At 50.9% G+C, this 26,552-nt stretch overlaps 1 protein-coding gene across 4 annotated transcripts in view; it reads left to right on the top strand.

Moving 5' to 3' along the window:
- Nucleotides 1-26,552, top strand: part of CAMSAP1 (calmodulin regulated spectrin associated protein 1) — a 55,509-nt gene that overhangs the window by 6,574 nt on the left and 22,383 nt on the right. For 2 of the 4 annotated variants that reach the window (XM_029202563.1, XM_029202562.1), the window contains exons 2-5: nucleotides 11,109-11,371; nucleotides 12,190-12,351; nucleotides 21,790-21,870; nucleotides 25,028-25,169. In XM_029202563.1, coding sequence (XP_029058396.1) covers nucleotides 11,109-11,371; nucleotides 12,190-12,351; nucleotides 21,790-21,870; nucleotides 25,028-25,169 — 648 coding nt within the window. Of the gene's footprint in view, nucleotides 1-11,108; nucleotides 11,372-12,189; nucleotides 12,352-21,789; nucleotides 21,878-25,027; nucleotides 25,170-26,552 lie in introns of those variants that run through there. The other 2 variants (XM_029202564.1, XM_029202565.1) reach the window with 2 other exon arrangements.

Below are 26,552 nucleotides of genomic sequence, written 5' to 3'. Positions count from 1 at the left end.
GAGAGCATAGCGCTAAGGGAGAGCATAGCGCTAAGGGAGAGCATAGCTAAGGGAGAGCATAGCTAAGGGAGAGCATAGCGCTAAGGGAGAGCATAGCGCTAAGGGAGAGCATAGCTAAGGGAGAGCATAGCGCTAAGGGAGAGCATAGCTAAGGGAGAGCATGGCTAAGGGAGAGCATAGCTAAGGGAGAGCATGGCGCTCTAGTTGGGGTGGAATGTGGACTTAGCTGCTGCAGAGTTGAGATGAATGTGAGATGAATGTAGATTGGACAGAACGCCTAGGGCCAGATCTTGGAATGCCTTGAATGGCTGATAATTTGGGGTTTTTTGTTGTATGTGGATTGGGGAGCCATTGAAGATTTCTCAGGAGGGAAGAGATGTATTAAACCTTGGCTTTTTAAAGAAGTCTCTGTAGGATGGGTTAATGCCCGTTGTTGGGTATACAGTGAAGAATTTTATTTTGCACCTTTGAGGAAACGAACTTCATTGAGATGTACTTTACATACAATAAAATGCACACTTTTTTTTTTTTTGGCGGTACGCGGGCCTCTCGCTGTTGTGGCCTCTCCCGTTGCGGAGCACAGGCTCCGGACGCGCAGCCTCAGTGGCCATGGCTCACGGGCCCAGCCGCTCCGCGGCATGTGGGATCTTCCCGGACCGGGGCACGAACCGGTGTCCCCTGCATCGGCAGGCGGACTCTCAACCCCTGCGCCACCAGGGAAGCCCAATGCACACGTTTTTAAGAGTGTAGTTTGATGAGTTTAAACAAATGCATACACCCCTGTGCACAGGGCCACAATCAAGGTAAGACCTTTTCATCACCTCCGAGGGTTTCCTTGAGCCCCCTGCAGTCAGTCCCCGCCCATAGCCTCACTGAGGTGCTCCTGTCACTGTAGATTAGGTTGGTCCTCCTAGAGTATCACATGCCTCTAGTCACACATCAGGTATTCTTGGTCTAGCTTCCTTTACTTATTAGTATTTTAGAGACCCATCCACGTGTCTAGACCTTTTCGCTTAGGGCTGGTAATAGTCTTCATTGTTTGGCTCCCCACGTTTTACTTACTTTTTAAAAAAAATTTATTCATTTATTTTGGCTGCGTTGGGTCTTAGTTGTGGCACACGGGACCTTCTTTGTGGCATGCGGGATCTTTTTCAGTTGCGGCAGGCAGACTTCTTAGTAGCGTTTTTAAACATATTTATTTATTTAATACTTATTCAGTTGTTGATGGACACTTGGATCGCTTCCAGTTTTGTCTACTATGAATAAAGCTGCTGTGAATATTCAAGTCTGTGTGGGCATGTGTTTTCATTTGTCTGGCCATGGAGCTACTGGGTCATATAAGTGTGTTTAACCGCTCAGTTGTTTTCCATAGTGGCTGTGTCATTTTTTATGTCCACCAGCAAAGTGTGGCATGAGAGTTGCAGTTGCTCTGCATCCTTGCCAACACATGGCATTGTCAGTGTTTTAAACAGTAGCCATTCAAGTGGGTGGGCTGTGATAGCTCATTGTGATTTCGATACGCATTTCCCTGCTGACTAATGATAATGAGCTTTTTTTCTTTTAATAAGTTTATTTATTTGTGTTTTGGCTGCATTTGGTCTTCGTTGCTGCACATGGGCTTTCTCTAGTTGCGGCGAGCAGGGGCTACTCTTCGTTGCAGTGCAGGGGCTTCTCATTGCGGTGGCTTCTCTTGTTTCAGAGCACGGGCTCTAGGCGCGCGGGCTTCAGTAGTTGTGGCACACGGGCTCTAGAGCGCAGGCTCAGTAGTTGTGGCGCACGGGCTTAGTTGCTCCCTGGCACGTGGTATCTTCCCGGACCAGGGATCGAACTCGTGTCCCCTGTATTGGCAGGCGGATTCTTAACCACTGTGCCACCAGGGAAGTCCCGGGGCTTGGATTATTGATTTGAGATCTATCCTCTTTTCTAGTGTAAGCATTTAGTGCTATAAATTTTCCACACGGTACTGCCTTAGCCACATCCCACATATGTTGGTATGTTGTATTTTCGTTCAGTTCTATGTATCTCTCTTTATTTCCTTTGATACTTCCTATTTGATTCATGAATTATTTAAAAGTGTGATTTCCAGTTGTTGAGATTTTCCTGTCTGTGTTTTAGGTATTATTTCTAGTCTGGTTCCATTATGGTAGGATAGCATACTCTGTGTGATTTCTGTTCTTTTAAACTTGTTAAGGTTTGTTTTATGGCCCAGGCTAAGGTCTGTTTTGGTGAATGTTCTGTGGGCATTTGAAGAAAGGTGTTTTCTATTGCTGGGTGGAGTGTTCTACACAGGTCAGTTAGATTCTGTTTATTGGTTGTGTTGTTCAGATCTTTCTCCTTGTTGATTTTATGTCTGAATTCTGTCAGTTCTGATAGGTGATGTTTAAGTCCCTCACTATGCTTATAGTGTCTATTTCTCTTTACAGCTCTGTCCTTTTTTTTTTTTTTTTTTCAAATGAGTTCTGAGGCTCTGTACTTTGGTGTGTACACATTAAGGGTTGTAAAGTCTTCTTGGTGGATTGACCCCTTTACTATTATGTAATGTCCCGCTTTGTCTCTAGTAATTTTCTTTCTACTTTATCAGATATTAATATAGCTATTCCTGTTTTTTTTTTTTAAACAATGTTTGCCTGGTATAGCCTTCTCTATCCCTTTACTTTCGGTCTACATACATCGTTGAATTTGAAGTAAGCTGCTTATAAACCACATATACTTGTGTTGTGCTTTTTAATCTGCTCTGCCGATCTCTGTCTTTTACTCAGTGTATTTAGAGTATTTACATTTAATGTAATTGTTACTGCTTAAGTCTGACATTATTCCGTTTGTTTTCTGTTGTTCCTGGTTTTGTTTTGTTTCTTGGGGCCTTCTTGTGGATTACTTGACTATTTTTTAGGATTCCATCTTGATTTATTTATCTCATTTTGGGGTATATCTATATAGCTATCTTAGTGATTGCTCTGGGTATTACAGTATACATATGTGACTTCCAACAGTTGACAGGTATTGTTTTATCATTTTGAGTGAGGTATGGAAACCTTTTTTCCATTTAGGTTCCTTTGCTCTCCCCACTTTTTTTTTTTTTTTTTTTTTGCGGTACGCGTGCCTCTCACTGCTGCGGCCTCTCCTGTTGTGGAGCACAGGCTCCAGACGCGCAGGCTTAGCGGCCATGGCTCACGGGCCCAGCTGCTCCGCGGCATGTGGGATCCTCCCGGACCGGGGCACAAACCCGTGTCCCCCGCATCGGCAGGCGGACTCTCAACCACTGCGCCACCAGGGAAGCCCCCGCTCTCCCCACTTTTAAATACTACCATTGTCTTGAGTACCTGAAGGTGTTGTAGATTTGTTTGTCATCAGATATAATTTAGAAAACTCAGGAGAAGGGTAGTCTATTGTATTTACACTTATTACCCATTTCTTTACATTATTTTTTCTTCCTGGTTCTCCAAGATTCCTTTTTTTTTTTAATCATTTTCACAGTTCCCTTTTTAAAAATATTTATTTATTTAATTTATTTTTTGCTGTGTTGGGTTTTCGTTGCTGTGTGTGGGCTTTCTTTAGTTGCAGTGAGCGGGGGCTACTCTTCGTCGTGGTGCACAGGCTTCTCATTATGGTGGCTTCTCTTGTGGAGCATGGGCTCTAGGTGCGCGGGATTCAGTAGTTGTGGCACGCAGGCTCAGTAGTTGTGGCTCACAGGCTCTAGAGCACAGACTCAGTAGTTGTGGTGCATGGGCTTAGTTGCTCCGTGGCATGTGGGATCTTCCTGGACCAGGGCTTGAACCCGTGTCTCCTGCATTGGCAGGCGGATTCTTAACCGCTCTGCTACCAGGGAAGACCTTTGTTTTTTTTAAAATCATTTTCTTTCTATTTGGAGAATTTCCTTTAGCCTCTTTTTTTTTCTTTTTTTTTTTGCGGTACGCGGGCCTCTCACTGTTGTGGCCTCTCCCGTTGCGGAGCACAGGCTCCGGATGCGCAGGCTTAGCGGCCATGGCTCACGGGCCCAGCCGCTCCGCGGCATGTGGGATCTTCCCGGACCGGTGCACAAACCTGCGTCCCCTGCATCGGCAGGCGGACTCTCAACCACTGCGCCACCGGGGAAGCCCCCTCCTTTAGCCTCTTTTAAGGTTTTCTAGAGACAATTTTCTTTTTTCCTAAGTTTTCTTTTGTCTGTGAATGTCTTTATTTCTCCTTCATTCCTTGAGGATAGTTTTGCCAGATATGGAATCTGGTTGACAGTTCTTTTCCTCAAGCACTTGTAATGTGTGCCACTTCCCCCTGGCCTCTGTGGCTCAGAGGAGAAACCCACTGTCAGTTGAGTTGGTGTTCCCTTTTCCTTCACGTGTTCTTTCTTTACAGCTGCTCCAAAATACTTTCTTTGTCTTTAGTTTTCATAAGTTCAATTATGCTGTGTCTTGGCATGGAGTTTTTGGGTTTATCCTATTTGGGGTTCACTCAGTTTCTTGAAATCAGTGGGTTTATATGTTTTGCCATGTTTGGGAAGTTTTCAGCCATTATTTCCTTAAATATTGTTTCAGCCCTACTCACTTTCTTTCCTGGGACTCCAGTGATACGAATATTGGATCTTTTGTTATTCTCCCACAGGTCCCTGAGGCTCTGTCCATTTTATTTTTTTCAGTATATTTTCTCTGTTGTTCAGATTGGGTAGATTCTGTTCATCTGTCTGCAAGTTCGCTGATTCTGTCCTCTGTCCTCTCTACTTTACTGTTGAGACTCGTGAGTATTAAAATCTGTTACTCTGTTTTTCAGTTCTATATTTGATTCCTTTTATAACTCCTTTGCTGAATTTTTTTTCCCAATTTTCGTTTATTTCAGGAGACTTTGTGATTGCCTGTGGAGTCATGTTTTTGATACTTGTTTTAAAGCCCCTTGTCGGATAATTCCAACGTCTTGGTGTCAGTTGATTCTCTTTTCTCATTGAAGTCATGATTTTCTTGGTTCTGGTTATGATAGGTGATCTTTGCTTGCTCCCTGGTCATTGTGGCTCTTATGTTAGGTGAGTCTGGGTGCTACTTAAGTTTCTTTATCATAGTCAGCAGTCTCCCTGCTTAGGTCCTGCATGCAGGTCCTGGCCCCCTCTGGACTGTGGTTCCAGCGGCAGTGTAACGTTCAGAGCCTTGTGGTGCCATTTTGTTGTACTTGGTATGTCTGGTACCTCTGGGCTTCCCACAGTCCCTGCGGGCACTGCTTTAGGAGGCGGAAGGAGTGCCTCTGGGTGGGGTGGCAGGAGCGCCTCTGGGTGGGGTGGGATTCTCTGTGGCGGCCGCCCCTGCTTCTGGGGGATGCAGAGTGTTTCCTGGGCTGCTCGTCATGCTGAGGTCGCACTGCTGCTGCCCGGTGATGAGAGGGGGGTGTCTCTGGCCTGATGGGGAAGGAGAGCGCTTCCAGGTTGGGTGCCCTGTGGAGGTGGGTGTGGGGCTTCCTGTCGATCCCTCGCTGCTTCTGCCAGGCTGGCCTGGTGTAGTAGGTGGGACTCCCCTTCCACCTGGAGCAGGAATGAGCCCGCTTGGCTTGCCTTCTGTTTCCAGGCTGGGGGTCAGGAAGTACCAGGCCTGGGTCACCTTTTGTTGGGGGGGGCGTTGTAAGACGCCCTGTTGCTGTGCTTGGCCAGTCCTGGGTTCCCAGCCAGCTTGCCTTCCTCGTCCACCTTTCAGAGTTCTCTGCTGGGTAGCCTTTGCGTTACTTCCAGGGTTTACAGTTTGTGCCTAGTAGAGAGGGGCAGGGAAAGGCTAATCTGTGCCATCTCGTCCTGACTAGAAGCTCCTTCTGGCCGCTTCGCAAGCTCTTCCTTTGTCTTTGGATTTTAGCAGTATCACTGTGATGTTCTTTGGTGTGTGGATTTCTCCCTCCCTCCCTTCCTCCCTTCCTTCTGCTGGGAAGCATGAATTTTACAAGTATTGGAAAATGCTTGTCCATTATCTGTCGAAATACTGTTTCTGCCCCATATTTTCTCTCCTTCCTTTCTGGGTCTCCAGTCCCACTCCTGCGACACTGAGCGGTGTTTGTCGTTTACCTTCTGTGCTGTGTTTTCTCTCCTCTGTGTGTAATACGCTATTCAGCAATCCAGTGTGTAAATTCAGTTTAGTGACTGTATTTTTCTGCTCTGGAATTCCTACTTGGTTCTTTTTCAAATCTGCCAAGTTCTTTTGTCTCTTTTTTAAAAAATAATTTCCACTTTTCTGCCAGAATCCTTAGTCTTATCTCTTTTCGTTTCATTGTTTTAAGCATAGTCATTGAAAGTCTGGCTGATACCTCCGGTTAGGGGTCCCGAGGGCCTGTTATTCCATCCTTGGTTTTCAGCCATTTGATTATGAAGTGTGTGGACCTGGTTTCCTTCAAGTTGGTTCCTAAGCCTGTAAATTGGTTTCTTACCAAATATGGGGAGATTCTAGGCATTATTTATTCAAATGCTTTTTCTGTACCCATCTCCCTTCTGCAGTAACGTAATTACTAAATCTTTCGATGTTGTCCCACAGCTCCCTTAGGCTCTGCCTTTCATTCTGTCGATTTTGCCTCTGCTCTTCAGGTAGATTACTTCTGTTGATCTGTCTTCAAGTTCACTGACTCTTTCCTCTGTTGTTTTGTTTGCCTTTTTTTTTTTTTAATTTAACTTAATTTTTGTTTCTTTATACAATTTTTAAAGGTTACTTTCCATTTACAATTATTACAAAGTATCAGCTAGATTCCCTGTGTTGCACAACACATCCTCGAGCCTTTGTCACACCCAATTGTTTGTACCCTCCTCTCCCCCACCACTGGTAACCACTAGTTTGTTCTATCTGTGAGTCCGCTTCTGTTTTGTTCATCTTTTGAATCTGTCATTGAATTTCTTGTTGATAACGGTATTTTGCAGTTCTGAAGGTTTGGTTGTTTTTTTTTTTTTAATAGTTTTTATTTCTCTGTTAATAACTTATATCTTTCCGTTTGTTTCAAGAGGGCCTCGTGGGGCCTTGTTTTAAAGTCTTCAGTAATTCTAACATCTGGGTCATCTCAGGGTTGGCGTCTGTTGACTGTCTTTTCCCCTGAGAATTGGTCACGTTTTCCTGTCTTTATGTGTTGAGTACTTATGGATTGTGTCCTGGACATTTTTTTTAAAAAATTAATTAATTATTTTTGGCTGCATTGGGTCTTGGTTGCTGCGCGCGGGCTCTCTCTAGTTGTGGCGAGCGGGGGCTACTCTTTGTTGCGGTGCACATGCTTCTCACTGCGGTGGCTTCTTTTGTTTCAGAGCACGGGCTCTAGGCGCGCGGGCTTCAGTAGTTGTGGTGTGCGGGCTCAGTAGTTGTGGCTTGTGGGCCCTAGAGCGCAGGCTCAGTAGTTGTGGTGCAAGGGCTTAGTTGCTCCGCGGCATGTGGGATCTTCCCGCATCAGGGCTTGAACCCGTGTCCCCTGCATTGGCAGGCGGATTCTTTTTTTTTTTCTTTTCTTTTTTTTTTTTTTGCGGTACGCGGGCCTCTCACTGTTGCGGCCTCTCCTGTCGCGGAGCACAGGCTCCAGACGTGCAGGCTCAGCGGCCATGGCTCACGGGCCCAGCCGCTCCGCGGCATGTGGGATCTTCCCGGACCGGGGCATGAACCCGCGTCCCCTGCATCGGCAGGCGGACTCTCAACCACTGTGCCACCAGGGAGGCCCCTGTCCTGGACACTTAGAATCTTATGCTGTGAGTCTGTTTCTGCTAAAATCTTTTGGATGATGCTTGTGTTTTCTGGTGGTTTGTTAGCAGCTGGGTTGCAGTAAACCCCGTTAAGTTCAGACCAGAAGTCTGTTTGGCCATGTGTGGGCAGTGGTTCCAAGGTCAGTTCGGTTCTTTGGGTCTGTCACACATGGGCCACTTGGGGTCACCAGGACAGTGTACACGGGTTCAGGATTCCTTATCCACCCCCTCTTCTCTGTGGTCCTCCACCCCCTCTCCGGGGGTTCCCAGGGGTCTCTCTTCCTGGCTTGTTGCCTAGAAGCCAAGCCTGTGTGTTTCCCACAACCGAGCCTGCCTCAGCAAAGGGGGAGAAAAGCACCCGTGGCACCCACCTATCCCGCCACTGCTGGGATATGGTTTTGTTCTGGAGCTCGCCTGGTGTAGGGGAGGAGACTCACTGGGCTGTACCCAGTGGGGCCAGCTGCTGGCTGTTTTCTTTCCCTTCTGTCTGGCATCTCCAGTGAAGGGTGGGGTGCAGGCAGGGCTCCAGAATTAGAAGCCCTCTGTGAGTGCCCGTTTCCACAACCAGAGTGTGTAAGTAAGGGACTTCTCGATGGAGCCTGTCAGCCACCTCTGCAGCCTGTCTAGTGGGTTCTCAGGGGTACAGATGTTTCTGCCTGTGAGCGCACAGGACATTCTGGCTTAGGTGGTCTGGGATGGGGCTGGACACTGCCGTGGTTTTGAAGCTCTCAGGTGGTGAGGCTTACTGCCCTGCTGTGTCGTGGAGGCTTGCCGTCGTGGTTTTCCTCAGACTGGGTTGGAACCCGTCTCGGGCTTCAGGTTGGGGTTGGCACCTACCTGGGGGTCCTTGCCCACCCCCCCATGTGCTGCCACGTCTCTGTTGCCCCCCCCCCCCCCGGTGAGTGATGTGGCCTTGGTAGACAGGATGGGACAAAGTGTGACAGACAGCAACAGGAAGAGTGCTTCATTGGCGATCTTTTTAGCCTGATTGATAATAAAATTGATAACTAATACTTGCGTGAGTTTTGTTGAGCTCCAGGCTCCGCTCGTAGCGTGGTGACTTACACGTACGTTTTGATTCAGTCCTCTCCCAACCCCGGAGACAGGCCTTCGTAGTGTCCATGGTTTGCACTTGAGGCCGGGATTCTGACCGGCCAGGTGAGAGGCGCACCCGGTCAAGGCCAGGCTGATGTGCTCGGGTCCTGTTCTCAGCGCACATGCTGTCCTCTAGCTCCCATCCTCTGTTCACCTGACCAGCTGGCGCCCTGTTCCTTCTTCTGCGTGGAGCGCCGACCCTGTTTTAACTGTAGTCTTGTCCGCATCCTCTAGCCCTTCTCGCGGCCTTTCCAGCAGGCCCGCTTCAGAGTCCTGAGCCTCGATGGCTGCGGCCACAGCTGCAGGACCGCGCTTGCTTTGTCTCCTGATGTTTCTGCTGAATGACAGTGGCCCTCAGACAGCCGCGCCCCACACCTGTGTCCCCAAGTCAGCGTCCTCAGGCCGCTGTCCCACCAGCTCGGTCCGGCTCAGCGCTTGGCGGTGACGCCCACGTGGGTCCTTGCGCCGTCGCGGCTGCTGACCGAGGGCCCCTGGGCAGTGGGATGGCCGTGCCCCCGCCCGTGTCGGGAGACAGGAGGGCGAGCGAGCCGTAGGGCGAGCGGGGAGGGCGGGTCCCGGTGCTGCCCCTGGAGGTGACCCTGCCTCCCTCCCAGGCTCACTTTCCAGCCAGCTGCGTCCGGGTCCTGCCCTGACTCCCGGCGTGGGTCCTCCCTGCTTCCCGCCGGCGGAGAAGGTGGCCCCCTGTGCTGAGCGAGCGCTGTCCCACGCTCCTGGGTGGGGTCACCTCGAGATGTGGCCTGAGCGTGGGTGCCGCAGGGGTGGCCGGGGTGGGGGTGGGACGGAGTGAGAGAGCAGAGACCCGGGCTCAGCCCCAGGCCGCATGGGAGGTCTGGTTTCCCGGTGCATCTGAACCTGACGTTTACACTGGACTGTAGTCTATCAGGTGTGCAGCAGCGTTATGTCTAAAAGACACGCACGGCTTCGTTAAAAACACTCTGTTGGGGACTTCCCTCGTGGCGCCGTGGTTAAGAATCCGCCTGCCAATGCAGGGGACACGGGTTCGAGCCCTGGTCCGGGAAGATCCCACATGCTGGGGAGCAACTTAGCCCGTGCGCCACAACTACTGAACCTGCGCTCTAGAGCCTGCAAGCTACAACTACGGAGCCTGCGTGCCACAGCTACTGAAGCCTGTGCGCCTAGAGCCTGTGCTCCACAAGAGAAGCCACTGCAATGAGAAGCCCGCGCACCGCAACGAAGAGTAGCCCCCGCTCGCCGCAACTAGAGAAAGCCTGCGTGCAGCAACGAAAACCCAACTCAGCCAAAAAAAAGAAAAAAAAACCCAAAACACTCTTGCTACAAAATTCCATTTACAATAGACTGCAGAACACCTTAACAAATATTATAGTAATGACAAAGTTTGAAAACTGCAAGAGTTACTAAAATGGCACACAGACACAAAGTGAGCAAATGCTGTTGGAAAAATGGAGCTCAGAGACTGGCTAGATGCAGGCTTCCCCCAGACCTTCAACCTGGAGAAAACACAGTGTCCGCAGAGCGCAGCAAAGTGAGGTGCAGCTGGACTGGACTGCAGAGTCCCCCCTTTGGGGGACAGTGGTTGACAGCTTGCAGAGCAAGTGTGAAGGACAGCGGGTGGGGAGACTGTCGCAGCCGCCGGGAAAGCTTTGCACACACGGCGGGTGTGTATGGGAAGCGGTGTAGATGCCGTGGACCACGCTGGGTTCATAGTTGGTTTCTGACTCTCGTGGCCTCGGGCACGTTGCTGACTTTCTCTGTGCCTCGGTTTCCTCATTTGTGACGTAGGGACAGAAGTCTTGATTTGATGGGATCGAGGGGATGCTTGGTAACATGGCTCATATCGTTTTGTGCCGCCCGGTCCAAAGATGCGCAGAGGCTCACAGCTGCGGTTCCAGCCTGATTGTCGTAACAGTGGCAGGCCTGGCTCTTTCCTCTAAAGACCTGGCGTCTGGCCTTGTAATCACGGGATTTGACAGCAGACGGGGATGCACCTGGCTCCCTCCCCAGGGCTGGTGCCGGGTGCTCGGTGTGGCCTGGCTGTGCGCGGTCCTGGCCTCCCTTCGGCCCATGAGCCCCCTCCGGCTCCCACACCTGCTCCTTGCTCTCCTGCGTCGAGAGAGATGCTCGTGGGGGTCGGGCGGTGGCGTTGCCCATTGCTGTGCATGGCTTGCTCGCCTCTGCTGGTGGAGGAGGGCAGTGCTTGCCGAGTAGCCGGGGTCTCCCACGTGGTTAGTTGCCTGTCGTTGTTCACAGCCCCTCTGTCCATCGTCTGTGTGCCGTCGGCCCTGAGCCGTGTGTGGAGAGAGTGGGGGTGCCGTCGTGCTCACGCGGCGGTCTCTCCCTCGTGCAGATGACATCCCGGAGGACCTTAGGGACCCCTTCTACATCGACCAGTACGAGCAGGAGCACGTCAAGCCCCCGGTCATCAAGCTGCTGCTGTCCAGCGAGCTGTACTGCCGCGTCTGCGGCCTCATCCTCAGAGGGGACCAGGTGGCCGCTCTGCAGGGACACCAGGCTGTCATCCAGGCCCTGTCCCGGAAAGGGATTTACGTGATGGAGAGTGACGACACCCCCGTGACGGAGCCCGATCTCGGCCACGCGCCCATAAAGATGGTGAGTGGCCTGGGCGGCGGGGCGGGGGCGGCTGGTGGGCTGCCGCTGTCCCCCTGCAGCGCAGCAGAGTCACCCCAAAAGTTCAGGGCTCGAGACCACCTTCTCTCTGCGGGCCAGTGGCTGATTTGGAAAAGGGGGAGGGAACAGCTTCCTGTCGGCTTTTTCTCATGGGGAGCAAACTTTTTGCACGTGTTGTGCTGTAGAATTGTCGAGCCCACCCTCTTAGGTTGTTTCATGTGTATCTTCTAAGTATTTTTGTGCCAAAATAAAGAAGGAAATACACCTTTCCTCCCCGAGCGTCTCCCCGCATCTTTCCCGGAAAGCCATCCCACCAGTGTGACTTTCCCAGGCTGCTCCAGGTCTACGCCACTGTGGCACCTCCCACGTGGCTTTAAGCTTCGGCCATTCCCAGGCGTTCTGCGTTCTGTGGCTTTTCACTCTTGGCCTTTGTGGATGTGTGTTGTGGATCGAGGGGACGTTACTGGTTCTGGGAAGAAAGGGCTCGAAGGCCTGGCGTGAGCTCAGTGTGCCGGGCCCCTGAGCGGCCCCAGGGGCCTGTGGTGGTCATGGGGCCTCAGGCACGTCTCTTGGCCCCTTGTACCTTGGTCCACAGCTGAGCAGTAGGGAAGCCCCGGGCTCTCACAGGGTCGTCAGAGATGAGGAAGTGGGGGTCACGTACAAGTAGAGATCTGAGTGCCTCCTTAGATGCAGAGGAAGACAGACAACGGAGGCGTTCAGCTGTGGGTCTAGGAAGGTCTCTGCGTTGACCCGGGGCGGAAAGGCAAGGTTGGGTGACTGACTGCTGCCTCTGCCCCCAGAGCGCCCACATGGCGATGGTGGACGCACTCATGATGGCCTACACCGTGGAGATGATCAGCATTGAGAAGGTGGTGGCCAGCGTCAAGCGCTTCTCCACGTTCAGTGCCTCGAAAGAGCTTCCCTACGACCTTGAGGACGCCATGGTCTTCTGGGTCAACAAGGTGAGCACTGGGGCCCTGCCCGGAATGGGGGCAAGCAGCATGAGTGGCCGGGGTGCTCCTTGGCTGTGGGTCCTCTTCCCCCTGAGAGCAGCGCCCTCCTGTGTGTCCTGCTGTGACCCTGGCCCAGCAGCGGCCTCGGACGTGTGTCCTCTGTGGTTCAGACAGAGGGGAGCAGCACGGGCCTGTAGAAAGCACAGGTGTGCTGGTGGTGCAAGTTAATAAATTCGTTTTATTTTTATCTCAAGCACTTACGTGCATTCATGGAGATCTCAATTTAGAAGGCATTTTGATTAAGAGAAAAATGGCACCTTCCTAAATGCTGTAATTTTCCTTTTATGTTTCGAAGCTTACAATGTGCCTCTCTATACAGTCTTCATAAAGAATGTTCATTTTTCATGGTGTGTGATTAGAGGGTTACCTTACCAAAGCCTTTTGGTTATTAAGCCTTCTCATTTGCTGGAAGGTATTCCATTAGGGACACTTTATTAAGCAGAGGAAATGGAAGATGGAGCAGCTCCTTGCAGAGTTGTATCACGTGCAGGAAATTTGGAGTTATTTCGTTACACAGTTTGCACATGTATTCCCTGCCACGTGAGGGCTTTATCAGAGGTGAGGCGAAAGTCCGTGGCCGTGGGATTAGTTGAAGAACGCAGCAGAGCCTGGCAGAGTCCGCGTGCTGCTCCCTTGGACGGCCGCCTCATCGCGGTGATGCTGCCCTGCTCTCTACTTGGTTTCCTCCCTCGGGTGGGTCCGGGGCATCGAGTGGATGAGCAGACTGCCTTCACCCTCTGACCCCGCAGTGAGGTGGAGGGCTTTTCTAGAAATGCTGTGGAGCCTCTGGTCCTGGTGGGACTCGGGAGCTGGCCGGTGGCCACGAGGTCGCATCCCGGTGGCGGCACCTCCTCGTCCTCGTGCCCTGGCTTCACATGGTAGTACATGCGGGAAGCGTCCCACGGGGATTTGGTTAAAAAAAGGATGTTCTGAAGTGATATTTCCACGGGAGCCCGGGCCTCCGGGGGATGCTTCTGTGATCCGAGCCCGAGCTCCCTTCGTGTGGCCACAGGTTCAGATTTTCTTTTCCTTTTCCTTGAACAACTTGTATTGATTTTTTCCCCCTTATCAAAGGAATGGCATGGTTATGATAGACATTTAGAAAACACGGATGAGCAAACAGAAGAAAGCGAAAATTCCCCATGACCCTGCCACCTGTACACGTAGTGTTTTGCAGTAAAGTGTACTAAATTCTCATAGTTTTTATTTATCTGGGTGTAACCTCCAGACTTAAAGGCACAGTTGGGGTCTTCCAGGCACTTGACCGTAGTAGGCTGAGGTTTGCGTTTGGTGAGATGTGGTGAGTATGGCTCGGGCCATTCTGAGGCCGCCCGCCCACCTGCCGTGGTCTCGACGCGTCGGGGCCGAGCTGTCCCCTCCCGCAATAAGCAGCCGTCTCCCTGAGCATCTCGGTGACTTCCGCCCACATGTTCCTGGTGGGTAGTGGTTGAGATTAAGCTGAGGCTCGTTTTTAAAGGCTTTTGATTAGTTTTAGCCAAATTCTGACCTTAAAGACTGTACCGTTTTTCTCGTACTGTTTCGTCTGTGTAAGTGTTTTCTCCCCCGGTGTCTTCTCATATACTGGATATTATTAAAAAATACCTGCCAGGCCTCCCTGGTGGCGCAGTGGTTGAGAGTCCGCCTGCCGATGCAGGGGACGCGGGTTCGTGCCCCGGTCCGGGAGGATCCCACGTGCCGCGGAGCGGCTGGGCCCGTGAGCCATGGCCGCTGAGCCTGCGCGTCCGGAGCCTGTGCTCTGCGGCGGGAGAGGCCACAACAGTGAGAGGCCCGCGTACCGCAAAAAAAAAACACACAAAAAAACAAACCTGCCGAGTTGAGAGGTGAAACATAGCACCTTTTACTGTTGTGCTTCGCTCGCTGATACGGTTGAAGTTTAAGGAAGAGAGTGTATGTCTGGCTCTCTTTCTCCCGTTTGGGTAATTCATTTTGGCCAGGGTTCTTTGGGTAGGGGTGGGAGAGCGTGCCTTCCCCTTCCTGCCCAGGACCGTCCCGTTTCCAGGGTGTTTGCCGTGTGTTCATCGGCGCTTCCCGGGTGCTCGTGGCCCTTTTGCCTGGGACTTGGTGGCGGCCCGGCAGCACCGCTGTGTTTTCTGCCCCCATGTGGTGTCCCCGCCGTGTGGACACCACCTCCTGACTTGCTGCTGTGACAGGTGCCCCTACCGCTCGGCGTGGTCACGTGGCCGCCTTGGCCAGGTCCGCAGTCGCACCTGACGCTGTGCTGACAGTGTGTGGGTTTGTCGCAGCTCACGCCCCTTCTCGTGCCGCGCTCCATACTCCCAGGAGTTAATGCTGGCTTCAGCTTTTCATGATCCTTTTTCGCTTGCCCAGCATTTATGTTTTTATTCCACGTGCTCCATGTTTCGCTGTTTCCTTAGCATCCGTGTGAGTTTCAGTTTCTCAGTTAGGAGGCTTTTCCTTCAGGTGGGTGCTCTGACCTCCGCACCTGCTGCTGTCCTGCAGGGTCTCCCCAGTGTCCCATCAAGGGGGGGATCCCCGCAGTCGCTCCTTCCTGGGGCTCCTCTCGGGGGAGGATCCTCTGGTGCAGGGTGAGACGTGCTCCCGCCTCTGTGCCTTCGGAGGGTCTCTGCTCATGTGCCTTCCCTGAGCTGTGATGGGACCTTAGCTCCCCGCGGCCTCTCCACTGTGGACGCTGTTGCCTGACAGGCTTCCAGCCGGGCCTGGAGACCTTCCCTCCATCCTCACGCTGATGTGTTTTCTCTCCACAGAAAATTGCTGCACGTTTAATGAGTTTGGGCTCTGGGGAGGTTTGACATTGGTGAGTTTTCTCTTCAGCGTCAATCTTCGATGTCTGACAAGATCTGAAGTCTCTTGGAAACTCTGTCCCTAGGTTCCGTGTTCCCAGGATTGCGGCTGTGTGCGCACACCTGAGGCAGGTGTGAGCCCCCCTCACACCCGCCCCGGCCTGCCTTTCTCCTGTGGGGTCTTTCCAGGGGGTCGCTCCTCACGTTGGGCTCCGCGTGCGGGCGCCCTCATCCCCGTCAGCATCTCTGGATTCGCAGGGCAGGCCTGTCAGGTGGCCTCTGAGTTTCTCTTGCTGTGTGGCATCGATCTGGGGGCCCATCCTGCTGCAGACTGGATGGCACGCCTGCCACCTGAGACGCTTAGAGACCCCTCTGCTTGGCACTGGGCCAGCCCAGCTGCTGCCCCGTTCTGCGCGTCGTGTGGGGAGCACGTCCTTGCAGTGCACCCCGGGCCCTGCCCAGAAAGGCCGCAGCTTACCCTTCCCACACCACGCCCTCTGAACCAGCCCCTCCCTCCTCGGGTGATCAGTCACCCCGGGGGCCCAAATCGCTCCCTGGGGTTGGGGGCGCCACCGAGCCATCCGCCGGCGTCCTCGTCCTGTGTGAGTGTGGCTGGGTCATCTCCTCTGTGTTCCGGGAGTTTTCCCACGAACCATCTTGCTGTGGCTCTTTATTTTTTGTTGACGCCCAGCCAGCAGCTTGAGTCTTTTACTAAAAAAACTCCCCAGCTTTGCCCAAACATGTTTTATATACGATAAATGGACCCAGTTCCTTGAGTGTTGACAAGTGACTATATATGTTTAGCATTCGCAATCAAGGTAACGTTTCCATCATCCAAAAACAGTTCCTCTGTGCTCCTTTGCAGTTAGATGGAGTCACGTGGTATGTACTTTTTTTGTGCCTTTCACTGACTACCGTGTTTTTGAAGTTGATCCCTGTCATTGTGTCCATCAGTAGTTTGGTGCTTTTGAAACTCGGTAGGGTTCCACTGCACGAATGCACTACAGTTTGTTTATCCGTTCACCTGCTGATGGGCACTCGGGTTGTCTCTGGTTTTGTCTGTTACGCATAGAGCTTCTGGGAACATTTGTGCACAAGTCTTGATGGGTGGATTACATTTTCATTTCTTTGAGTAAATACTTAGGAGTGAGTTGCTGGGTCCCATGACGATCAGTTTACCTTTAGAAGAAACTGTCCAAGTATTCTCTGAAGTGACTGTGCCATCTTAGACTCCCACCAGCAAGACAGGAGAATTCCAGTGTTCCACGTTCCGCTGACACTTGGTATCGTCAGTCTTTTGGTTTCAGCCGTTTGGGTGGATGTGTAGAGGCGTGTCATGGCTTTAATTTGCATTTCTTTAATGACTAAAGATGTTTCTGTGTATCTTGTTAGGTGTCTGTTCACGTATTTTACCCAGTTTTTAATGAGGTTGTTTGTCTTAATGAGTTTCAAGAATATTTTATGTGTATAAAGATTTAGGGATCCAGTGCTTTCCAAGGTATATATCCTTGTCATGTGTTTTTATTGTTTGGGTGTCAGGATAATGCGGGTGTCAAAAAAAGAGGTGGGAAGTATTCCCTCCTTCATTTTGTGAAACACTTTTTGTATTATTAGTATTACTAGTATTATTTTGTCCTTAAATCTTTGTTGGAGTCACTGGTGAAGCCATCTGGGCCTGGAGTTTTCTTGGAAGGTTTTAATTATGAATTCAGTTTCTTTAGTGTACTTATAAGGTGTTTAGGATTTCTGTTTAATTTTGTGACTTTTAAGGAATTTGTCAATTTTATTTAAATTTTTGACTCTATTGGCCTATTCATGTTTCTTTATCATCCTTTTAGTGTATTATGATCTGTAGTGATGTCCCTTCTCGTTTCCTGCTCTGTAATTTCTTTATTTCTTCCCTTTGTTGGTCTGGTTTATCAACTTTATTAATCTTCTAAAAAACCTGCTTTCGGTTTTTGTTGATTTCTCCAATTTTCTATTTAATTCCTCCTCTTGCTTTTATTCTTTTTCTTTCTGTTTATTTTGAATTTCTTTTTCTCTCCTTTCTAGTTTGTTAGAGTAGAAGGTTAGTTCTTTTACACCTTTCTACATTTCAATATAAACATTTAAAGTTGATAATTCCTCTTTAAGTAGTGCTTTAGCGGCACTGTACACATTTTTAGATGTTGTGGTTTTCTTCATTCTCTAAAATATTTTGTTTTAGTTGCGAATTCTCGTTTTAGCAATGGATTATCTAGAAGTTTGTAGTTCAGTTTTCATATGTGTGGAGGTGGGGTGGTTCTAGGTACCTTAGTGTTTTGGTTTCAAATTCTGTTGTGGTCAGAGAGTGTAGTCTGTGTGGTTTCATTTCAGTCCTTCTGGACTTATTGAGACTTGTGGTCCACTGCGTGGTCTTGCAGAGTGTTCCGTGTGCACTTGAAAAGAACCCGTGTGTTCTGCTGTTGTCGGGGAGTACTTTGTGAGTGTCAGTTCAGGTTGGTTTGGGTGTGTTTGCATCGCTGGAGCCTCAGTCACTCACCCAGGGAGGAGAGTTCATCTCCAGCAGTGATTTTGTCTGTTTTACCTTTTGGTTGTGTCAGTTTTTTGCTTTGTGTATTTTTAGTCTGTTGTGACATTTATACGTGTTTAGGATTTTTCTGTCCTTTTGTGGTCGTGAAATGTCTCTTTATCACAGGTGACAATCCTTGCCTCCGGCCTTGGCATGGCCAGTGTGTGCACGACTTGTCTTTCTATTTAAAGCGAGTTTCTTATGGGGACCCTGTAGTCCACCTGGGCCTTACCATTGGAGTGTTCAACTTAATTGCATTTCATGTGATTATGGAGACGTCTGGGTTTTACATCTTGTCTCCCTTCTATATCTTTTCTTTGTCTTCCTTCTTTTCTGGCGTATTTTGGATTCGGCGTTTTTACTACTCCATTTCATCTCCAGTATTTTTTGGGGGGGCTGCTTTAGGGTTTACAAATTTCATCTTCAGGTTTTCATAGTCTGCCTTCAAATAAAGTGATAGCATTTCACAAATAAGATCAGAAATGTCTTTTCCCCTTTTGGCCTTTGTGCCACTGTTGTCATTCATTTCATTACAGCCCCAGATAAGTTACTTTCACCCTCAACAGCCAGTTATCTTTGAAAGTAATTAAAAATGGTTAGCAATATTTATCCACATATTTCCCATTTTTATTGCTCTTCATTCCCTTGTATAGATGAAGAGTTCTCAAACGTTTTGGTCTCAGAACCCCTTTACACTCTTAAATACCGTGGCCCTCAAAGAATTTTTAGAAAATCTCTCAATATTTACTGTATTAGAAATTAAAAACAGGAACATTTAAAAATATTTATTAATTCACTTAAAAGTAACAGCTCATTCCACGTTAATGTAAGCGATGTGTTTGTAATGAAAAATAACTGTATTCTCAAGAATGGAACAGGTGGTGGTATTGTACAGTTTTGTAAGTTTCTTTAATGTCTGGCTTACCAGAAGACAGCTGGATTCTTACCTGCCTTTGCATTTCATCTGCTACAATGTGTTGTTTTTATTGATGTAAAGGAAGAAAGTCTGGTTTCATGTGGATACGTTTTTGAAGAGGGGACAGTGCTTTCATAATCTTTTCAGTTAGTTATGCACATCTATTTTTGATTCTATACCAAAACTTGACAAGTGGTATTTTCTTGAAGGTTAACTGAAATATGGAATTTGAAACTGTTACCAATTAACTTTTTTTTTTTTTCTGCGGTACGCGGGCCTCTCACTGCTGTGGCCTCTCCCGTTGCGGAGCACAGGCTCCGGACGCTCAGGCTCAGCGGCCATGGCTCACGGGCCCAGCCGCTCCGCGGCACGTGGGATCCTCCCGGACCGGGGCACGAACCCGCGTCCCCTGCATCGGCAGGCGGACTCTCAACCACTGCGCCACCAGGGAAGCCCACCAATTAACTTTTTAAAAAAGTTGAGATATAATTCACGTGCTGTAAAATTCACTGTTTTAAAGTGTGCGGTTCAGCGGATTTTAAGATACTCACCAGGTTGCGCAGGTGTCACCGCCAATTGCACACATTTTTATCGTACCCAGAAAGAGACGCGGGTGCCATCCACAGTCCTTCCCCGTCAGCCCCTGGTGGCCACTCCTCTGCCTTCTGTCTCTCTGGATTTGGCCGTTCTGAACATTTCATTTAAATGAAATCTACAGTACGTGGCCTGTTGTCTCTGACTTTATTCAAGTAGCATATTTTCACGTCTCATGCGTGTTGTAGCATTATCAGTACCACATTCCTTTTATGGTTGAGTAATGCTCAGTCGTGTAGATATGCCGAGTTTTGTTTAGCCATTCCTCAGCTGGTGGGCATGTGTGTTTTCCACTTTTTGGCTATCGTGACTCCTGCTGTGAACATTCAAGTACGAGTGTTTGTGTGGCTGTGTTTTCACTTCTCTTGGGTTTATATCTAGGGGTGGAATTGCTGGGTCGTACAGGAACTTTGTGTTTAACTCTGTGAAGAGCTGGCAGACTGTCTCCACGGCTGCTGCACCGTCTATATTCCCCCAGCAACACCAGAGGTTTCCAGTTTTCCACGTCCTTGCTAACACTCATTTTCTGGTTTTTTGATTCGAGCCATTCTGGAGGGTGTGAGATGGTATCTCATTGTGGTTTAGATTCACATTTCCCTGATAGTAATGAAGGGAAACCTTTTTCCATGTGTTTATTGGCTATTTGTAGATCTTTTTTGGAGAAATGTCTGTTCACATCCTTTGCCCATTTTAAAATTGGATTATTCCTCTTTTTATTGTTGCAACGATTCTTTTATATAATCTAGATACTAGCCCAGTGAACTTTTCTTTTATTTTTTGGCTGCGTTTGGTCTTTGTTGCCGCACGGGAGCTTTCTCTAGTTGTGATGAGCAGGGGCTACTCTTCCTTGCAGTGCGTGGGCTTCTCATTGCGGTGGCTTCTCTTGTTGCAGAGCACAGGCTCTAGGTGCGCGGGCTTCAGTAGTTGTGGCACGTGGGCTCAGTAGTTGTGGCTCACGGGCTCTAGAGCACAGGCTCAGTAGTTGTGGTACACGGGCTTAGTTGCTCTGCGGCATGTGGGATCTTCCCGGACCAGGGATCGAACCTGTGTCCCATGCATTGGCAGGTGGATTCTTAACCACTGAGCCACCAGGGAAGCCCCCAGTGAACTTTTTGTACTCTGTTGTATTAAAATCTTTCTTATATTTTTCCTGGTCCTGTTACTCACGATTTTGTAAGGCCATGCCTTGTCATTGGGAAAATTGTTTTGCTGAGTTGTATGGATCTTCCCAATGCCACATTTCATGATATAATATCAAAAATTACATTCATTAATAGCATCACCAATCCAATCAGAAAATCCTTTCCATGTTAGGAAGGTATCTAGTTTATGGCAGAAACAAATTTTCTAAAATTTTTAACTTCTAGTATTTTATTGTGAAAAATTTTAAACATGCAGAAAAGTTGACAGAATTATACAGAGAACACCCTGTATCCACCACCTAGATTTTACAGTGAACATTTTTTACAATACTTGCTTTATCACTTATCCATCCATCCATCTATTCTAATTCATTTATTTTATCTATTTACTTTCTGGCTGCGTTGGGTCTTTGTTGCTGCACATGGGCTTTCTTGAGTTGTGGCGAGCGGGAGCTACTCTTCTTTGCAGTGCGCGGGCTTCTCATTGCGGTGGCTTCTCTTGTTATGGAGTACGGACTCTGGGCACGCGGGCTTCAGTTAGTTGTGGCTCGCGGGCTCTAGAGTGCAGGCTAAGTAGTTGTGATGCACGGGCTTAGTTGCTCTGCGGCACGTGGGATCTTCCCGGTCCAGGGATCGAACCTGTGTCCCGTGCATTGGCAGGTGGATTCTTAACCACTGTGCCACCAGGGAAGCCGTAATTCATTTATTTTAAAACTTATCAACATTGATTTTTCTTTTGTCTTTCTCTTTTAAAAAACAAATTTTCTACATTCTTGATTTGATGTGCATGATTTCACTTATCTTTATTCTTGTTTAATGAGAAGACATTCAGTTCTGTGGCATTTCATCTGATTATAGCTTTGACCATGTCCCTGTTAACATTGATGAGTGTTTTTCTCCACGCTATTATTTTATAATTGCAATTTTGATTATTTCCGAGCAGTTGTATTAATTGCTCACGAGTGTCTCATGACAGTTCTTAGCGCTATTTTGGTGGTCAGGGAGCGTGCGAGCACCTGGCGGTCAGGGAGTGTGCGAGCACCTGTTAGGCTTCGGGGGCTTTCAGCCAGACCGTGTTATCAGCGGCATTCACTGATAGTGGCGGCGAACTTGGGCTGCCCGTGCGCCGGGGACACTCAGCGCTGAGGCTGTCGATCCTGTCGCGAGGTGGAAAGCATCACGCGGGTGCTGTGGGGCGTGAGGGCCTTCCTTGCTCTCTGTGTCGAATCACAGGTCACAGGGAATCCATGTATCTCTGCATGCGCGTCATGGGTCTAAATATTACCTGCATCTAAGAGCCTGAGTTCAAACAAGTAAGGTGGGTGCTGGAAGGATGTACACACCACTGTTGGAAATCAATTTCAGTTGCCTTTTTAATGCATTTAATTTCTTCTACTTTAGGTAAATCTTAAAATGAGAGAGATAACAGAGAAAGAAGTTAAGTTAAAACAGCAGTTATTGGAAAGTCCAGCTCATCAAAAGGTAAAGGGTAAATTTCACTTCTCTGGAACGCACCAAGTTAGCGTTGCTCCCGTTTTAAAGAACTGTGTCTGTGTGTGCTCTGTGCTTGTTCGTTGTTCTCACCAAGCAGGGAGCGAGTGCCCTGGGCCCGGCCCCGGTGGCGAGGGCGTGGTGGCCACTGCCCTTTCTCCCAGGCAGGGGCAGCCTAGTGTTGAACTTGGGAGGGTGGGGGAGAGGTGGGAGGTGTCGGAAGCTCCAGAGGAAGGGACGTAGGGTCACCCGGGGTGAAGTCAGCCTGGCGGGTGGGGGGGTTGCCCGCAGCCAGAGGTCCCCTTGGAGCCCTCACGGACTGTGAGCCCAGTGTGGGATTCAGGCGGGTAAATGTCACGTGTCCAGTGAAATGACCCACTAACGTCCTGTGTGACCTGATTATTATTATATTTTTTGGCCGAGCACGTGTGTGACTGAATCCATGTTCTTCAAACGCGTGTACGACGTGGCCTGGCCTGGGCTGCGGGCCTCTGGGCTGCGGGGTGAGCGACTGTCCCCTTGCTCCCCTCTCTTACCTGGACCCCGGGGATGCTGTCCGTGGGTACCTCACCCCGGCCACGCTTCCGTGAGCCACCCCCCTTCCTCAGATGGGCGTGGACGGCTCGCTGAGCCCCTCCCCGAATGGCGGTTGGCTCCTGTCCTTTTTGGTGCCCGGCCCGTGCGGAGTTTCCAGAGTAGTCTTTGCTCCCGCAGAGGCCAGTGTCGTAGAGGTGCCTGGGAGCTTCCCCTGCGGTCACCTGCTAGCGCAGAGGGACGCCCCGCCTCTCGTGTGAACGTGGTGTGCAGGTGTGTGTCTCGTCTGTCCACGCGTGCGCCTGCCGCGCTGACCTCCTCTCCTGCCTTCCTTCCCTCGCCTCCCGAGCAGTCTCCCTCCAAGTGGTACTGGAAGCTAGTGCCCGTAAGTGAGCTCCGCGCGTGCGCCCAGCTGCCGTCCAGACGGCCGTCCCGCCGCAACCACTTGCTTCCATTACAGACTGCTCGTGACTGTTTGTCTGAATGTCCTCCTTGGTGGTGTTGTTGCATTTCCCGCGGGGCAGTGATGGCCCGGTTCTGGGCAGAGTAGACTGTAACAAGGCCCTCTGGAGCCCTAAGGTGCATTTTGTAGCCAACACCCAGAGTGTGGTTTTGCCCAGTTTCTTAGGTAGACTTGCAGACAGTTTCTTCTTCGGACACATAGTTAACTTCTTTACATGACGAACTTCAGGGTCAATGACAGGCTGTATTCTCCTTTCTGATAGGTACCAGCAGGAATGACAAATCATCCAATTTGCCAAGTTCCCCTTTGGATTTGTCCTTCCTGACGTTATGGTCCATGGTGATTTGGTCTGCAGCTCTGGCTGTGCTCCACCTGGTGACCTGTTCTGGAAGCAGAACCAGTTCGTTACACTGTTCCCCACGGAAAAATACCTGGTGCTCCAAGTGGTGCATTTTAAAATGAAGTTTTGGAGAACAAATCTTTTTGAAGACTCCTTTATTTGCCTGATCCTTTAGTTTAATTATTTGGATCAAATTATCCTTAGAATTCCATCATAAAGGAGATACTGTGGATATAAAACTGTCAGTGGGATCCGCATGAGCAGTGATATAGTCTGCTTTGTAGCTGATGGATAATTTTGCTTCTCTTTGAAATATATTAATAACAAAGAGGGGGTAAGCATTTTTGTGCATATTTACGTATCTCTTAACTTCTCGAAAACTGAAGGCCAAAGAGAGAACTGTTAAAAGCAGTTACGAGCTGTAGTGAGGACACAGTCAGAGATGCAGGTGTCCTCCAGGAAGTGGGGTTTCAGATGAGACTCGTGTAAAAACTGGAGAATGTGGCCGAGAGCAGAGCGCCTGTAGGTTTCCTCCTAGCAGTTGGTCACCGTGGCTGCCTGAGCGCATGTCTGGCTCATCGGTAGCGGGGTGACTGTTAGGCTGCTGGGGGTTTGGAGCAGGGTCCCCTCGAGGGGTGGCACCGGCTCCCCCGACCCAGGGCTTCAGCACTTTCCCTGATGCAAACGCACACCATCCATCGTCAGCCGCGAAACCACCTGCTTCCCTGCATGCCGTGCTCGGCCCGCGTGCTGTCTGTGTGTGTGGAGACCTGGCCCGGCGTGTGCCTCGGGCTCTGCATGCGGGAGCCCCAAGGCTGGCCCCTGGGCACGGCGGCCCGAGAAACAAGTTAAAGTCCATGTCGAGGCCAGTGTTAGTGGCGTGCGTTGCACATGCACGGGTGAGGCGTGTTCTGTGCAGATGCCGGCGCTGTGCGCACACTGCGTTCTTGCCGGGGCGCCTTCCTTTGGGTTGACTCTCCTGCACGGCTCGCGGAGATCCATAGCGGGCAGCACGGGTGGCGGGTTTTCTCCCTCGAGCTGGCACTGTGTTCTCCTCCCCTGGAGAAAGCGCGGCTGCAGGAAATGCCAGGCTCACCTGTGCCACAGGACGTGGTCCCCTGGCGGCCTGTGTGTCTGTGCTCGTGAGCGAGGCCCAGCTCCAGGGGCAGCGCCCAGGGGCGCGGGGAGGCTCAGAGCACCGTGCACGTGGCTTCCTGTGAAGGCAGAAGCACAGAAACCTTGAAGAATGCCTATTTTTTACAGCACTCAGGTTCCTGACGCTTCCGTGCACGTACGGAGGGGCTGGCTGACGGATTAGACGACATTCCGTCTGACCTGGTTTTGGGTATTTTCTCAAACTCTGTTAGTGCTGCTTCGTGTTCTTCACAATGGCCAAGGTTAATGCTGCTAATCTGAGAAAAGTAACAGTAACGTGGGTCTTCCCAGCGTCGGCTGTTCGCCGTTTAACTTGTTTCTCATCCGCTGATGGTGCGCGGCCTCTGGCAGTGGAGACGTGTGTGCTGCTTCCTTGCCCTGGGTGTGCCCGGCCCTTTAGAGTGAGACGGCCGGTGTCATTAGCAGCTAACTGCTGTCACCCAGTGTGGCCACGAAGCCCAGTTCCCTGGATCTTGACATGCGTTCCAGGCGGACTATGCAATCCAGACATTTGGGGCTTTCCCCCGTGATTGCCGTTGTTCTAAACATCGTCCCGCAGGACGCCTGTGAACTCTAGATTTGACGGCCTGCCTGTGACGTAGGCGGCAGTGACGGCACCTCGTGCGTAGTGACCCTTTCCCTTTTCTCCACCGCAGGTGCGCTACCGCCGAGAGCACCTGTCAACGAGGCAGCCGCCCTACTTCCCGTTGTTGGAGGACCTGATGCGGGACGGCAGCCACGGGGCTGCTCTCCTGGCCGTGGTCCACTACTATTGCCCGGAGCAGATGAAGCTGGACGGTGAGTGGAGCGCGTGCCTCTGGAATGGACCCGGGGCTCGGGAGGCTGTTAGGATGCTCTGATCCAGACAGTCAGAACCCCGGGGAGTCGCCCTGAGTCCTTAGTGCCAACCGGGGAAGCGCAGAGGCGGGCAGCTCTGACGGTGGCGTGTTTGTCTTTAGCCTCCACCAGTTTTCTCCGGTGTGAAATGGGACTTTGAAATATTTGGGTAACGTGTTAAATATTGGTGACTGTACTTCAGTCTCAGAACGGTCGAGAGCTCGTCAGCCCTACTCTAGTTGATTTCAAACATCTAGAATGTGGTTTAGGAAAATGAGTGCAGACCCATCTGTTGCCAAGCCGTGAGTGACTCACGTGGGCTTGGTGGTGTTGGTGTCACCGTGTCGTGTGTCTCTGAGGTGCTCACGCCTGGCCGCGGGGAGAGGTGCGGGTGATGCCGTGAGCAGCGTGGCGCCGGACACCTGTCCAGGGCCGTGCGGACAGGAGCTCTGATGTAGGTTTTGCTGAGTCCTCTTCTTTCTGGGGGAGGGAGGTGTGAGGCCCACGGATGCCCCGACCGCTGGCCGCACGTAGAGCGTCCGTCAGACTCACTGCCGGCGCTGAGCAGACGTCGGTCCTGCTTCTGATCCAAGTGCGGAAGTGCTGGGCTTTGTAGTTTCTAAAGCACACAGCTGACCTTGAAAGAAAGGGGGGGGCTCAGGTTCCAGGAGGGGGTCTCCATCTGTGATTGAAAACCCCCAAATTGGCACGTGCTGGCCCCGGGCCCGTTAGGCCTCTGTCCCCGTGCGGCCTGGGCCGTGTGCCGCTGAGACCTGTAACCGGGGCCCTGGAAAGGACTGGGGAGGCTCCCCCGCGGCCAGGGAAGACCCAGGAGGCTCGTCTCGGGGCGGAGGCGGAGGTCTTTCCTGAGGAAGTGAGCTGCCGGGCTGCGTCCCAGGCGAGTTCGTTCGGGTCCAGGACTCGTTTGGCGGGAGTCAGAGCAGAGTGTTGCCGTGTGGGAGCGCGGCCACCGCCAGGGTCCGCCAGACCCGCAGAGAAGGGGCTCTGCCACCACCAGGCCAGCAGGCGCCGCGGACAGACCTGGGTGAGGAAGAGCCCTGAATGCGAGCGCAGGGTGTTTAAAATGCCGACGTGCGGGGCGCTCGAGCGCGCGGGGCTCCCTCCCCTCGGCCCTCCGCCCGCTGCGTGTGTGGGTAGGCAGTCCTGCCTCGGGCTTTGTCCAGCCTGTCTCTAACCTGTCCTCCGGGGTCTCGAGACAAAAACAGCTACGAGGGACAGAGAGCCTGTGCTACCGAGGAAGGGAGAACCCACGGCAGGATGTGAGTGTCGAAGCTCATTGCGCCTAATAGCGGAACGTCAAAACGGGGCTTTGAAAACGACAGA

The sequence above is a fragment of the Monodon monoceros genome, unplaced genomic scaffold (genome assembly GCF_005190385.1).
Source record: "Monodon monoceros isolate NGI ecotype Baffin Bay Population unplaced genomic scaffold, NGI_Narwhal_1 Super_Scaffold_5, whole genome shotgun sequence".
Taxonomy (NCBI): Eukaryota; Metazoa; Chordata; class Mammalia; order Artiodactyla; family Monodontidae; genus Monodon; species Monodon monoceros.
Note: the sequence above shows the minus strand (reverse complement) of the source record. Positions and strands in the feature narration are given on the sequence as shown.